Genomic DNA, 15,724 nt, shown 5'->3' on the forward strand with positions numbered 1-15,724 from the left:
ATTGTAGAACATGCCTTTAATCCCAGCACTCAGAAGTCAGAAGCAGGCTGATCTCTGTGAGTTCAGGTCTGTCCTGGTCTATGTAGTGAGTTCCAGGATAGCCAGGACCACATAGTGAAAACACTGTCTTCAAAACAAAAAATAAAACCAAACAAAAAGAATTGACTCCTTTATCAGCAGCTTCCCTTCCTCACTTACCTCTGTTTTCCCTCCTATGATGCTGGGGACTGACCCCATGGCCTGGTGAGCACCAAGTAGTGCTCTACCTCTGAGCCACACCCTCCAGTCCTACTGTTCTTAACTGAGGTCTTACCTGAAAGCAAACTATGTTGGTTTTCTTTCATTGAGCACTGGCTCAAAATGACTTTTTCTATACGTGTATCTTCATAATCAAAGTGGTTCTCTTGAACATAGCTAGATCTTGGTTTACTTTAAAATCCAATCTGTACAGACAGAGTTTCTGTTCACCTAGTCCTACTGCCCTTCAGCCCCAAATGAACACACTGAAGCTATATTAATCATAAACTGGCCAATGGCTCAGGCTTCTTATTGGCTGGCTCTCTCTTAATCAGAAATCCATGATGCAGAATAGTATAGGAAGTAAGAGAAACTCTTCTCATGATGCTGCTTCCAGCTGTGTGGAGTGTCTCTATGGAGAGCTTGTCGTCTCCCTTGGCTTTTTCTTTGTCTTCCTTCTAGAGTCTCTGGCATTGCAGTACTGCAAGAAAAGGAATGGCTTTGGATTCCACAAGCACCCACATGTGCCCTCACTCTCAAATCTGAGCCAGGCATGGTGGTACTTGCCTTTAATCTTAGCACTGGGGAGCCAGGGTAACAGAGAGCGCCTGTCTCAAAATGAACAAATCATAACAACACAATAAATAAACAAGTAAAATCCAGTCTGACAGTATTTGTCTTTTTTTATCTTTTCGTGTGTGTGTGTGGGGGGGGTCTCTGTGGTCTCTGTACGTCTGTGTGTGTCTGTGCTTACTGGGCATTAAACCTAGGGCTTCACACGGTATATTCCTGATACCCAAAAGTAAATAGTGATATAGCTAGATTAATACTTAACTATATTTAACCTTTTCCCTCCCCTTTTTTCCTCCTCTTTCTGTTTTCTCTGGTTTTATTTGAGCTTTTTCTACAGATTTTATCTCCTCTCTGACCATATCATGTATATTCTTATATGTTCATTTAATTCAGACATTGTTTTAACTTAATTTAATGCCTTGGGATTTGCAGAGAGCATTGACAGCACCATCCTGTCTCATGTGTTACTGTGGTCATTTTATTACAGCTTGAATAACCCTCATCGAGAACGAACCAAAAGTGATTCATATTTTGGAGTTTTTCTGTTGTTGGAATCTTTGCATAATGTTTTGTGGGTTGAACATCCCTGAAAATCCAGACACTCCATAGTTCTGAGCATCGTGTCGATACACAGTGTTAATTGTAGATTAGGGTGCTTATCCTGAACTCAGTCAGTCCACCCCGCCTCCCAGTAACATTTTTTATTTTATTTATTTGTTTATTTTTTGCTGTTTGTTTCACTTACCCTTAAGCTCCCCTCCCCTAGTACACTGTTGCTATTATTTTCAACCAGCTGCTATTAGAGCAATTAAAATAAGAAAATAGAAAATTTGGTTTTACTTTTATTTACATATTCTTTCCTCTTGTAGATCACAGATTCAGACCAAGTAATGTTCCTTCTCTTTGAAGGTTTTTGGAGATTTTATTATCTTATGTATGTATGTGCCTGCATATATATGTGTGTGTGTGGTGTCTGGAGAAGCCAGAGGATTGGATTCCCTGGAAATGGAGCTATAGATGGTAGTGATGGTGCTGGGAACTGAACCTGGGTCTTCTGCAAGGGCGGCCAGTGCTCTTAACTGCTGAGTCTCTCAAGTTCTTCTAACATTTTTCTTTTTTGAAATTGATTTACTTTTATGTGTGTTAGTGTTTTAGCTGCAGGTATGTCTGTGTGAGAGTGGCAGATCTTGGAGTTATAGACAGTTGTGAGCTGCCTTGTGGGTGCTGGGATTTGAACCCAGGTCCTCTGTAAGAGCAGTAGTCAGTGCCCTGAACCACTGAGCCATTTCTCCAGCTCCCTAACATTTCTTACCAAGTACCTGAGACCTTCAGTTTTGGTTGATAAAAAATAATTTACCCGCTCCCCGCACCTCCAGGCTTTGGAGCCTGTCCTGTAGACAAGGCTGGCCTGGTCCTCAGAGAGATCTTCCTGCCTCTGCCTCCTGAGTGCTGGCATTAAAGGTGTGTACCCCCTCCACCCCACCCCACCCCTGCCCCTTTTTTTGAAGCAGGGTCTCACTAAGTAGCCTTGGGTGGCCTAGAGATCTGCCTGCCTTTGTCTTGCCTCTGGAATGATGGGATTACTGGTTTATGCCACCACACCTGGAGGACAGAGCCTCACTCACAGCTCAGAGGCCTGTGCTGATCCTCCTGCTCAGCCTCTTGAGTGTTGTGATTATACCTGGCTGCAGCTTTACTTTTTTTTTCTTTTCATTTTGAAGAGCATTGTTACTGGGTTCACAGTTATAGGCTGGTAGGTTTTCCTCTGAAATCTTTACACTCTTCATTCTTGTCTTGTATTCTAAAGAGATGCTCGGTGTCATTTTTAAACTGTGGCCTTTTTACAGAGTGTTTAGTTCTCTGTGGCTTCCTTTGCAGTTTAACCTTTGTTTTTCTGAAAACAGTTATGTTTATGTGTAGACTTTTTGCTTTCTTTCCTACTTAATGTTCTGTTCCTCCTGGTTCTGGGTTGCTATGTTCACCTTAGAAATTCTTAGACATGAGTACTTTAAATATTTCTTTTGCTTTTTTTCTTAAAAGTTTCCATTTAGTTAATGTGCATACATGTGCATCTGTGTGAGTGTATGTGCATGAAGGTCACCTGTAATGGGTGCCGGGAACTGAACCCAGTCACAGCCAGAAAAGCCAGTGCTCTTAGCCCCTGGGTCGTCTCCTTACTCCAGCCCCTTTTAGCTTTCTTGTCTATCGCATTACACTTAGAGTTGTCCTATGGTTCTGGATGTTCTGTTCTCTCTCTCCTCCTTCCTCCTCCCCTCTCTCGTCAAATGGTCTGGCCTTAGGGTTACTATGTAACCGAGGGTTACTATGTAACCGAGGGTGCCCTCAGACCCTGCTCCTCCTCCAGGGCTCTGAGTCACAGGTGTGCCCCCATTTCATGGCTCCCGTAGCGTTTCAGTTTTGGAACTCTCTGTTGATAACCCCAAGTCCAGACCTATTGGTTTCCTTCCTGGGGCAGCGTAGTCCATCCAGTTGGCCAGTGAGTTCGCCAGAGGTGTTCTTCATTGCTGCTACAGTGTTGTTGACTGCTGGAATTTCCTGCTGATTCCTTCTTAGACTGTCCATCTTCCTGCTCCCTTTGCTTGTCTCCTCCTCTGTGTTGTATGTACACTTTTTTATTTGATCCTTTAGTATGCTAATGACAGATGTTTTAAAGTCCCAGTCTGACAATTACTGTGCCTTTGCCATGTCTGAAATGCTACCATTTGTGGTGACTCCCAACTGTGGTCCTGCCTTTTTGTATGCCTTGTAAGTCATTAAACTCTAGGCAAGATGCCCTAGGTACAAGAAACTTAGGCACAGGGCCGAGGGATTAAGTGTGAGGGTTTATGGTAGTCTGCCAGGTAGTTAGGCTCTTCTGATTGTTGTTAAGTATAAATTTTAGCCAGAAGCTAAAATTTCCTTTGGTGTCTGGGTTTTTCTCTTTCCTAAGAACCCACTTGACTTAGTCTCTGCAGTTCTTTCTAGTTGAAACAAGACCCTCTGTTGATGGGCAAGAGCTGTGTTGATAGTCCTGGCATTAGGCCCCTGGGCTGGGAACCTCAAGGATGTTTTTGGTTTTAGGATGAACCAGAGGCTAGAGGGTGTAGGAGTCACATTTTCCTCTTGTAGGTAGGTGGTTAGGCCCTGGGAAAGTGTTTTCTTTGAGGAAAATGCCTAAATTAGCAATAACAGAATACTTTGTTCATACTTTCATATTTTACTCATTTTAAAAATTTGTTTGTTTGGGTTTCTCAAGACAGGGTTGCTCTGTGTAGCCCTGGCTATCTTGGAACTCACTCTGTAGACCAGGCTGGCCTTAAACTCCCACCTGCGTCTGCCTCCGAGTGCTGGGATTGGAGGCGTGTGCCATCAACGCCCGGCCTCTGGCACTTTCTTGTTGTGATGATGAGAGTGACATTCGAAGACTCTTTACATGCTGGGCCAGAAACTGGAAGTTCATTTTTACTCCCCTTTAAATAAAGAACCTTAAATATATAAATTAATAAAATGACTGAGAAATGTTGAGTCCAGAAATTGTCTTCTTGAGAGGAGTATATTGGTAGGCTGTTAGTTCGTAGGAACTATACATGGAGGGTTACCTGGAGTCATGGAAGTTTGCTGTGACTGGGATTACTGCTGGGAGCTGCAGACATGTACTGTGACCAGGTGCCTCCGGGGTCTGCTGCCTTCTGTATCACAATGGACTGAACCCTCAAACTTCTGGGCCCCTGAACATGGAGCTCTAGAAAACTCACACCAGAGCAGTCGACCAGATAAGCGCCAGTGCCAGGTTTGGACCCTCAGCTGTAGTGGTCAGGTTCTGCCCGAGGGTGAGGATGAAACCAGTGAGATGGCTCAGCCAAAAAGCACTTGCTTTGCCAGACTGATGGTCTGAGTTTGATCCCCAGAACCTGCAGTGGAAGTGTGAGAGAGAACCATCTCCCAAAAGTTATCCTCTGATCTGCACACAGGTACCATAGTGTGTGTGCAGACATCTTACATGCACCCCCCCCCACACACACACACCATACACATACAGTAATCATAGATTGAAAAGTTAAAAAATATAGCTGTGGGACCTGGACTCACTTCCCAGCACCCATGATCCGGCTCACACCATCTACAACTCCACTTGCAGGGGATCCGATGCTTTCTTCTGACCTTTGTGGGCGCCAGGCAAGTACAGGGTAAAACAGTTGTAAGTACAATTTTTAAAAATACACATTTATGTTTTATAAGAAAAAACCTAGGCATGAAGGCTGCAGACAGAACTGCCATCACACCCTTCAGTACCCGTGGCCATTTGTTCTGGAGATTCGTTGAGCCAAGGGCCTTGTGACTTGTTTGCTTTTGTTTTGTACGTGCTGCTTTAACAGCTCATACAGAGTTCTGGAGCGAGGTAGCTGTGATGAAGTTCCTGTAGTTGTGTCATCTATGGTGGGAAGTGGAAGGATTGGGGGACAACAGCAAAAAGGGAGCGGGGCCTGTCCTTCCTCCAGGGCGCTCCCATCCAGATGTGCTGACCCGAGCCTGTAACCCCAAGACTGGGAGCTGAAGCAGGAGGGCTGCTGACGGCTGGGGATGTGGCTAGCATTTGCAAAGCGCATTGCAAAAACCAGGGGTGGTGGCCTGTGTCTGTGATGCCAGCACTCAAGAGGTAGAGGCAGAAGGATCAGAAGTTTAAGGTCATCCTTGGCAATGTAGGGATTTTGAGGCCTGGCAGGATTATATGAAACTCTGTCTCCAAATAAAGTAAAATAAAATAACAGGTAGGGGTGGGGTTGGGGGAGGGGGTTAGACCAGCCTGGATTATATAGTGAGTTCCAGTAGCAAGGTTCTGTCAAGAAAGAGTGGAGGGGGTTGGGGGAGATGGCTCAGTAGTTACATGGAGACTCACAGTCATCTGTAACTCCGGTCCCAAGGAGTTCAGTGCTGTCTTTGCTCCCCATGGGTATTAGGCATACGAAGGGAGAGAGGGAAACCCTGCAGATGGCTATGGATGTGGCTCAGTGGTTAAGAGCAATGGCTGCTCTCTCGGAGTGAACTAATTACCTTCCACAGCCCCACTTTTCAAGACTGCTGTTTAAGTGCTAAGTTTCAAACATGGATCTTGGGGAGCACTTTCAAGCTAAGGCACTTTAGTTTTTCTATTTGTGTATATTTGTCAGCTGGGCTGGTCTTTTCCTTTTTAAAAAATTTTTAGTGGGGCTCTGCACAGTGTACCAACAGTGACCAGGTCCCTATTTTACCAAAACTAGTCCTGAGATGTCTTTGAAAGACTTTCGATGCCAGTTGTGAACACGAAGCAGTAGGAAGTGTGGTAAGGTAAGATTGTCTACAGCTCCTGAGACTTTGGTGAAAATGTAGGACTCCAGGCTGGAGAGATGGTTCAGTGGTTAAGAGCACTGGCTGCTCTTCCAGAGGACCCGGATTCAATCCCCAGCATCCACATGGCAGCTTACAACTGCCTGTACTCCAGTTCCAGGGGATCCAGTACCCTCACACAGACATACATATAAGCAAAACATAATGTACGTAAAGTAACATAAATTATCTGTCTACAGGGTGAATCCCAGGACAGCCAGGGTTACATAGAGAAACCCTGTCTCAAAAAACCACAGGGAAAAAAAGACTTCCTAGAGCATGGATGACATGTGGGCCTGGTGGCCTGGGGACACAGATCTGTGCTCTGCGGTAGCAGCAGTAATCTGGCTCTGTTTCTCACGACACCCTTTCTTCCCTCTCTTGCAGTATTTAGGTCAGTTAACATCCATACCCGGCTACCTGAACCCCTCCAGTAGGACTGAGATCCTGCATTTCATAGACAAGGCAAAGGTAACAGCCCCTCCCGCATGTGCTCTGCTGCTTAGCCTGCATCAGCCCTTGTTCCCCTCACTCTTGACGTCAGACTGGGAGGGATGACCCATCTCTACCACTGTGTGGGTGTCCTTGGCTCTCGACGGCAAAGGCTGTTTCTTAGTCTGAATCTTTAATCGCTAGATGTGGTTTGGGCTGCTCACATGTGAAGATATTCTAGATTGACACATACTGTAAATCTGAATCTAAAAGGCAGTTTCAGAAGAATCTCCCACTTGACCCGAATTTACTGCCGTCCTCGGAGTGAGTTTCACTGTACTGAGGGGAGCAGCACTTTTCTTCACCTGTCCTTGGCTAGAACCAGTCATGTGTGGGCGTCAGCCAGCACAGCGCTCCCTGCGGCCCAGCATTTCTGATGCCTGTGGTTCTTTGCAGCGGTCCCACCAGCTTCCTGGACACCTGACCCAGGAGCATGATGCTGTGCTCAGTCTGTCTGCCTACAATGTCAAGCTGGCCTGGAGGGACGGGGAGGACATTATCCTTAGGGTGCCCATCCACGACATCGCTGCCGTCTCCTATGTCCGTGATGACGCCGCACACCTGGTGGTCCTGAAGACGGGTATGGATTTGGGGTAGTATTGTGGAGGTTCACAACCTAAGAAGGATCCCTGGCTTCCAGGACATTCTGGAGATGGCTTCTGCAGCTCCAGCCTGAGTGCTGTCACCTGTTGTGGCTATAAATTGGCTTTTTTTTTTGCCATGAGTTCGAGGCCAGTCTGGTCTATAAAGTGAGTTCCAGGACAGCCAGGGCTACATAGTGAGACGTGGTCTCAAAGAAAAGCCTTTCTCCTACTGAGTTCTCGGTCTCTGTCCCGTAATTGATATCACCTTCTCTGCTCAGGCCCAGCAGAGCTCCAGAGAGCAGGGCAGTGACCAAAAGCTGTATCGGGGACTTACTTCTGAGCCCAGCCCATATTTGTGATGATTTTTTTTGAGAGGGTCTTTCTGCATAGCCCTGGCTGCTTAGACGTCACAGACACCTGCCTGCCTCTGCCTCCTGAATACTGGAATTAAAGGTGTGCACCACCTTGTCCAGCCTCCAGCCAAAGCTGGGAGAGAAGAGTTTCCCCGGGCTGTGGTGCTGCCTTCGTGTTCACAGATGGCAGGGTGTCCCCTCCCCTTCCCAGGCGCTGTGCTCCTCTGCTGACACCTTCCTTGATGCAAGTACACAAGCTTCTCCCAGCTTCTGGGCCTCCGCCCCAACATCTAACCCAGTGAGAAATGAGAGAGAGACTGCCTTACCTGTGTTGCCACAGGCACACTGGCCTAGGCCCGCTAGGTCACTGTGAGTGGTTGGGATAACCCTGAAGCCAGCTCCTGAGTGCTGGTGATAAGGCACAAGGGGCCAGAATTGGTCTAACCTGTTTTCGTTGTGTAGGAGGAGTGTGTGCGGCTCATGATGCTAATCCAGGTACTGTGGCCAACTCCAGGCAGCTGGAGGGCTGTGAAGGAGTTTTAGCTGCTCTGCCTTGTCTGTGTAGAATTGCTCATTCCTTGCCCAGCACATTTACATACCACATTTTCCTTCACACAACTCACATATCTCACACCACACATACTACACATATAGAGTTGCATATCACACAGCCATAGACTCAAATGCACTTGCCTGTCCAACCCAGTCACATCCATACACATGTTTGTACATACTTGTGGTTACACAGGCACCAGTACTGTTACCAAGGACATATGAACCCATCCCCTTGAGAATTTATGAAGTGCAAAGGTTTATTTTTAGTTAAGATCTTATTTGGTCTCTCTGACCTGGAATTCACTCTGAGGTCCAGGATAGCCTTGAACTCACAGCAGTCATACCCCAGCTTTCTGAGTAATGGGATTACATAAGTGAGCCACCATTCTCAGCTACAAGGGGAAAGGTTTATTTGGCTCATGGCCTCTGAAGTTCCAGTCTGTGACTGAATAGACCCATCACTTCTAGGTTTACAGAGCAAGTGCCAGATGGCAACAATAGGAATTGCATGGCAGAACAAAGCTGCTTGCTTCATGGCGAGAAAGCCCAAAAAATGAGGCAGAAGAGGATTGGGCCCCATGGTTTCCTTTGAGGGCATGCCCTGGTGACCAAAGGACCCCCTAAAACTTTGCCACTTCCCTTAGCGCCACCCTAGGACCAAGCTTTTACCGTACCTTTAGCATCCAAATTCTAGTGCTTTGTTTGTCTTCTTAGAGTTGAGGGAGCATTGTCTGTTTCGTGCTAGGCATGGAATTAGGTTGGGCAGTATGAAATTGTCACTAACCATTTTAATCTGCAAAAATGTCAGTTTAGCGTGACTCAAACTATGAAGTCTCTGATAAGAATTACATCATCTAACATCTATAATAAACCCGAGAGTCTCGTCTCACTTGTGGGTGAAGGTGGGTGGTCTTCATTGAACTGGTTCCTTCTAGGTTTAGACCCCAGCCATCACCAAGGTGATCCTCTGGCTCTTGGCCCTAAGAGACAAGGAGGGAGAAGGCTGGTTCCTGACCAGGTTCCTGCGGGTGTTTTAAGCTGATATGGAGAAGTAGTCCCTGCATTTCTCATGCTGCAGGAATATTTCTCTGCTTGAGTCATTAAAATAAACTGTTAAGGAAAAGAGAATAGAGAATTCCCTCCATATAAGGAACATTCCAAAAGCGAGGGAAGTACTAACACCCTGTTCCTTTCAATAGCAGGGAGTGCATCCGTGTGTCCACGGGCAGTCCTCATTTTGACAGGAGCCTGTGTGCATCCCTCCGATTCAGGCTTCTGGGCAGGCAAACAGTGTAGTTTAGGATTTGGCTTGTAGTTTCCCCACACAGAGCCAGGCACCTCCTTAAATGTGTCACCTCTGTGTGTCACCTTTGTGTGCCTCTTCTGTTCAGAAGGTTGCTAGTGTTTGGGGCCATCTAGTGTGGAAAGTAGAAAGCAGAGAACCTGCGTGTTTCCAGAGCGCTTTGAATGATGCAGCAGAGACAGGTGGCAGATCTGAAGCTGGTGCACAGAGCAGCCTGTGTGGCTGTGTCTTGGCCTACTGCCCAGAGGGTAGAAGTGACATCTTCACAGATGGCACCTGCTTGGTACCCACACCTCACAGCTGCCCACTGAGGGTCAGAAAGCCGGTTTAGAATGTTACAAAAATAGAAACAGGTGAGACTACTTTTAATAATATATTCATAGTCTCTTTCTCTGCCCGGGGGGGGGGGGTTGTGTATACATATATATATACCAGCTGAGCTGCATCCTAGCCTTTTCTATATTTTTAAAATGTATATTCAGTTAATATTATTTAATTTTTTAAGACAGTGTTTTATCATGGCTGGTCTTTGTTTTTGTTTTGTTGTTGTTGATTTTTGAGACAGGGTTTCTCTGTGCAGTCCTGGCTATCCTGGAACTTGTTCTGTAGACCAGGCTGGCCTGGAACTCACAGAGATCCATCTACCAGCCTCTGCCTCCTGAGTGCTGGGATTAAAGGCGTGTGCCACACTGCATGGTCTTAAACTCACTGTCTAGCCCTGTCAGGCCTTGAACTCATGGTGATCCTTCTGCTTCTTGTCTCTCAAGTACTGGGATTACATAGTATATTTTATAGTATGTAAATAGTATGTTTATTTTGCCTCCTGTATCTGTATGTTGATATGAGAGCATATGAACAATATGAAAGTGATTGAGCTAGTTACTATTTAGTTAAAAGTAAATCAAGCCCTGGGTGTGATTTGCCCTGTGTACAGCTCATTATAGCCTTGTCATGGCACTTATATTCAGTGGTTCCGTGGTCAGTGGCTATTGTAAGGACATTGCTGTTCCAGAATCTCACTGTTAGCTAATAGCACTTTCACCTGTGTCTGGCTTAAGCCGGTCTCTGCCGGTGTTCCCAGGGCTGCACCAAAGCCTCGTGTTTCCCCAGCTTCCCTTCTGAACACACCTGAGGAGAGTCACAGCAGGGCCACCTCTAAGCTTAGCCTGTAGCTCTAACGCCCTTCCCACGCTGCTCTGACCAATGTGCTGCTCTCAGGGCCACATCCCTGGACCATTCTGGAACCACAGTGCATTCCCTGGTGTGTACAGTGTGAGAGTGTGGCCTTGGGCTATGTCCATACCCACGACTGGACTATTCACATGCTTTCAGATCCCCCTGCCTTAGTTTATCCATCTGGAGGAAGAGAATGCCTTGGACCAAAAACTTGCTGGAGGTGTGGACCCCTGTTGGGATTATTTGTGGTCTGTTGTCTGTTGCTTTGAATCGTGTGAGTTCCTGCCTTTCATGTAGATCTAAGCATTGGAATACCAGCTGGCATTGGCACACAGTGCAGTATGAAGATGGTGCTGTGGTACCCTGGAACTCTCACAAGCTAGTTTTGTTTAGAAGGGCTGGTGGGATGGATTTTATTTAATGATTTATTTTAAATTAAATATTGTTACACACACACACACACACACACACACACACACACACACACTCGATGTTGTGGGGTGTACACATGTGATGTGGTACATGTGTATGTTATGGTATGTATGTAGAAGTCATAGGACAACTTTATAGGGTTGGTTTTCTCCTCCCACCATTTTGTGGGTCTCTGGGCACACTGTCACGCTTGCATGGCCAGTGCTCTCCCACCAAGACATCTCACAGGCCTCTGGGAGTGAGTGGTCCAGCAGGTCATGCCTGCCCTCCATGCACTGCACTAACCTGATGTGTTTACTTCCTAGCCCAGGATCCAGGCATCTCTCCAAGCCAAAGTCTGTGTGCAGAAAGTTCTAGAGGCCTCAGCGCAGGTTCCTTGTCAGAGAGTGCAGTGGGACCAGTAGAGGCATGTTGCCTAGTCATCATGGCCACAGAAAGCAAGGTGAGACCTCTCTGTTGTGGAAGAGCTATCTACAGCTTCTTCCTGTCCTTAGCTCACAGCCTGGTCCTGCCCATGATTAGGACCTTCCCAAGACCAGATGCAACTCACAAATCTGCACAGCCCCACTCACACTCCTGCTCCTAGCCAGCCCTTCCTCTGACTCTGTCTGGCACTACTTCAGGCATTGTCCCTGTCCACTGGTACTCCATGACCAAACCTACCCTCAGTTCCCAAGACCTGACCATGATCTAGTCAATGTCCCCACATACAGCCATAGTAGCCCACACTCCCTGGTCCCAGAGGGTGCCTCTTGTCCCTAGACCTGCCTCACCCTCCTGCCAGCTGAGCCCTTGTACTGTCCCTTGTCATTTCTCTAGCACCATCCCTGAGATGGCCGGCAGCGCTTTTGCTCACCTGTCTCCTCTCCACCCCACACTGACTGACAGTGATGGCCACAGGCATGGTGACCTGCACCCCACACCTGCCTGGTGCTGGGAACACAGCATTCTCCTCAGCACCTGGGCAGTCACAGAGGCACAAAGGGAGGCTGTGAAGCCTCGGGCATCACTTGACACCTTCCACTTGGTTGCTGTCCCTACTTCCAGTGACTGATGGTGACTGCCTTCCTAAACACCCTCTAGTTCACCTTACTCTTAGCCTCGTTGCTAGTGACCTTTCAATTTAATACTTTTGGGGGCTGGAGAGATGGCTCAGCAGTTTAGAGCACTGGCTGCTCTTCCAGAGGACCTGGTTCAATTCCCAGCATCCACAGGGTGGTTCAGAGGTATCTGGAGCTCCACTTGCAAGGGATCTGACATCTTCACACAGACATACAAACAGGCAAAACACCAATGCATGTAAAATAAAATAAAAAAAAAATTTAATATACTTAATTTGTTGTGGGCAGCTAACTCATGTACTCTAGAGTGATGAGCAACAAGCATCCCTGGCTTTTCCTTGTAATGATCAAACATGTCTCCAGGTATTGTTACATCTAGGGTTTGGGACAAAGTCAGCCCAGTGGAGAAGCTGTTTTAAATAGCACACCTTTACAAAGTGACTTCACTGCTTCTGGAAATGCCTCTAAGATGGGAAGTGAGACCAGTGGTGTCTTTTCTCTCTTACTTGATCGTAGAAAGAATTGAGAACATGTTGATGTCCAGTTAGAGGAAGAGGAGGAAAAATTATGTCAATACCCATGTCTAGCATGGTGTCTCCAGACACCCGGGAGGCCACACTTGGGCCTCAATCTGTTCTCAAGCATTGGTTCTGTCTTTTGATAGTGCTCTGGACTGTGAAAGGCATGGGGCCCTTTGTTTATGTCTGTTCCCCATTTGTGTTTGTGGAGCCTCTGAGACAGACAGCATCCTAGAGACTGGGAAGGTTCTGTGTGCAGCTTTAGCCACTGAGGACAGCTGCCGCTCTCCAATCACTGTAGGTCGCCGCAGAAGAGCTGTGTTCCCTGCTCAGTCAGGTCTTCCAGATTGTTTACACAGAGTCTACCATCGACTTTCTGGACCGGGCAATATTTGATGGGGCCTCCACACCCACCCACCACCTGTCGCTGCACAGCGGTAAGTTGAGTGAGAGCCGGGTGTCATGAGCACTTCATCTGGAAACAGGTTCCCAGGAAGGGATGCTGTAGAACTGGGGAGGTTGAACATGATTTGGGGAGCCTCCCTTTTGGTATACCTGGGCTACTCTCAATGTGTAGCCCCTTACAAAATCACAGCCAGATTGCCTGAGGTTGCTCTGGCTTTGTGAGGGACGGAGACCAGGAAATTAGGGAGGGGCAGGAAGAACCAGCAGCAGCAGGACCAGAGGCAGCTGGAGGGCCAGGCATCTACACCACCTGTGAAAGCTGGCTATAGTGCTGTGCAGACATCTTGTTAGTCCACAGACTCTTCTAGCTGAGTGTGGTGACATAAACCTGTAGTCCAAGAATCCAGGAGATAACAACAGGATCCCTCCAAGTTTGAGGCCAGTGTGGGCTACATAACCAGAACCTGTTTCAAAATAGCACACTTCACCGGGTGTTGGGGACACACGCCTTTAGTCCCAGCACTGTGGAGGCAGAGGCAGGGGGATTTCTGTGAGTTCGAGGCCACCCTGGTCTACAGAGCTGGTTCCAGGACAGCCTCCAAAGCAATACAGAGAAACTCTGTCTTGAACCCCCCTCCCCCAAAAAAAAAATCACACTTCTTATATGAGCTATTTTTCTCATTGCTGTAATCAAATACCTAACAAGGGAGGAAAGGTTCATTATCTTCCCTTTGTGGTGGAAAAAGCATAGTAGCTGGAGGGGAGGGTGTGGTGGCAAGCACAAAACTCTGAAGGCTGCTTACATCCATAGTTCTTTTTTTGTGTGTGTGTGTGTGTTTTACCTGCATGACAGAAGAGGGCACCAGATCTCATTATAGATAATTGTGGTTGCTGGGAATTGAACTCAGGACCTCTGGAAGAGCAGCCAATGCTCTTAGCTGCTGAGTCATCTTTCCAACCCCTGTTCTAGTTCATAATAGAGCCTATTTCATGTCTGAAACTTCATGAGCATAATTTTCACCACGTGCATTTTTTTTCACCATTCTGGCTTTCCAAATCCTACCAGAGTGGCCCATTAAGTCCTAAGTTCTAGACTACTCTTCCACAGTCCTCCTACAAACCAGTTTCAAAGGCCTAAGAACCGCATGGTCAGGTTTATTTCTGCAAAGGCCCATTCTTGATACTGTATTCTCTTAGTGTTCTCTAGGGAACAGAACTCATAGAATGAATACATATTACAAAGGGGATTTATTGGATTGGCCTACACAGTACAGGCTCAGTAAGTCCAGCAGTCATTGTCTGCACACTGCAAAGGCTGAACCCAGTACTGCTTGGTCCTGGAGGCTGGATGCTTCAGTAGTCCCAGCGTAATGCTGGAGAGCCAGGGAAGCTGGGCTCTGTGTCAGCAACAGAGTAGTCAGACTCACAAAGAGGAGCAAAGACGGCAGGTGAGGAGCTGCCTTACCTCAGACTTGTTTGTGTTTGGGCCATGACCACTTCTGGGAAGGATCTTCCTCCCCTCAGTTGATCCTTCTAGGAAGTACTCTCACAGACATGGATCTCAGATCCAGTCAAGTTAGCTCCTGAAGTTAACCATCACAGTCATTGTGGGCAAGCTCATTGTCCAAGGGTTTCTATTGCTGTGAAGAGACATCATGACCATGGCAACTTTTTTAAAAAATTTATTTTTGTTTTATTTGCATTTGGGGTTTTGCCAGAATGTATGTGTGAAGGTGTAGATCTTGGAGTTACAAACAATTGTTAGCTACCATGTGAGTGCTGGGAGTTGAACCCAGGTCCTCTGGAAGAGCAATCAGTGCTCTTAACCCCTGAGCCATCTCTCCAGTCCTCGACCACAGAAATTTTTACAAAGAAATTATTTAATTGTGGTGGCTCACTTACAGTTCAAAGGTTTAGTCTGTTGTCAACATGGCAGAGAGTGTGACGGCATGCAGGCAGACATAGTGTTGGCTATATCTTCTTCAGGAGGCAACAGGAAGTGGACTGAGTATCATACTCAGCGAAGCTTGAGCATTGATGAAACCTCAAAGCCTGCTCCATAGTGACACACTTCCTTCAACAAGGCCAAACCTCCCAACAGTGACCCTCCCTTTGGGGACCATTTTTTTTCAAACTGCCACACTCACTGAAGATAAGTCTAAACACAGCAAGGCTAACTGCCTTTTATTGAGGATTAATGGCCTGTGTAAATCAGAGGCATGATGCTGGGAGCAGCTTTCTGTCTGCTTGTTTCTATGGAGGAACTATCCTGTCCTCTAACCCTATTCCTGATAATTCACTGGTAAGGTGTAATTACAGAGCTGAAAGGAATCCTTGGGTAGATATGGGGCCATTGAGTCTTCCACACCCCAGTGAAGCTATAACACACCTTTATCTCTGACTCACAGGTGGGGAAGTTGAGGCTTGGAGGTCTAGGGTACACACAGCTTGGAGCTGCTCTGCGTCCCTGTGATGTTTTGATCCTTTGTTCACTGAAAATCCTATCAGAGTCTTCTTTTTTCTTTTTGTTTTGTTTGTTTGTTTGTTTTGTGTTCTTTTAGTTTTGTTTTCTTTCCCTCCTTCCCTCCCTTCTTTTGAGATAGGGTCTCACTATGTAGTCTTGCCTGATCTGGAGCTTGGCTATGTAGAACAGGCTGGCCTTGAACTCACC

At 46.8% G+C, this 15,724-nt stretch overlaps 1 protein-coding gene across 4 annotated transcripts in view; it reads left to right on the top strand.

Annotated features, from left to right (window-relative positions):
- The window catches only part of Ccm2 (CCM2 scaffold protein), a 53,324-nt gene that overhangs the window by 32,284 nt on the left and 5,316 nt on the right, over positions 1–15,724 (top strand). For 3 of the 4 annotated variants that reach the window (XM_051200673.1, XM_051200675.1, XM_051200674.1), the window contains 4 exons: positions 6,562–6,645; positions 7,063–7,246; positions 11,375–11,511; positions 12,950–13,085. In XM_051200673.1, the coding sequence (XP_051056630.1) occupies positions 6,562–6,645; positions 7,063–7,246; positions 11,375–11,511; positions 12,950–13,085 (541 nt within the window). The remainder of the gene's footprint in view (positions 1–6,561; positions 6,646–7,062; positions 7,247–11,374; positions 11,512–12,949; positions 13,086–15,724) is intronic. The other variant, XM_051200676.1, reaches the window with a different exon arrangement.

The sequence above is a fragment of the Phodopus roborovskii genome, unplaced genomic scaffold (genome assembly GCF_943737965.1).
Source record: "Phodopus roborovskii unplaced genomic scaffold, PHOROB, whole genome shotgun sequence".
Lineage (NCBI taxonomy): Eukaryota > Metazoa > Chordata > Mammalia > Rodentia > Cricetidae > Phodopus > Phodopus roborovskii.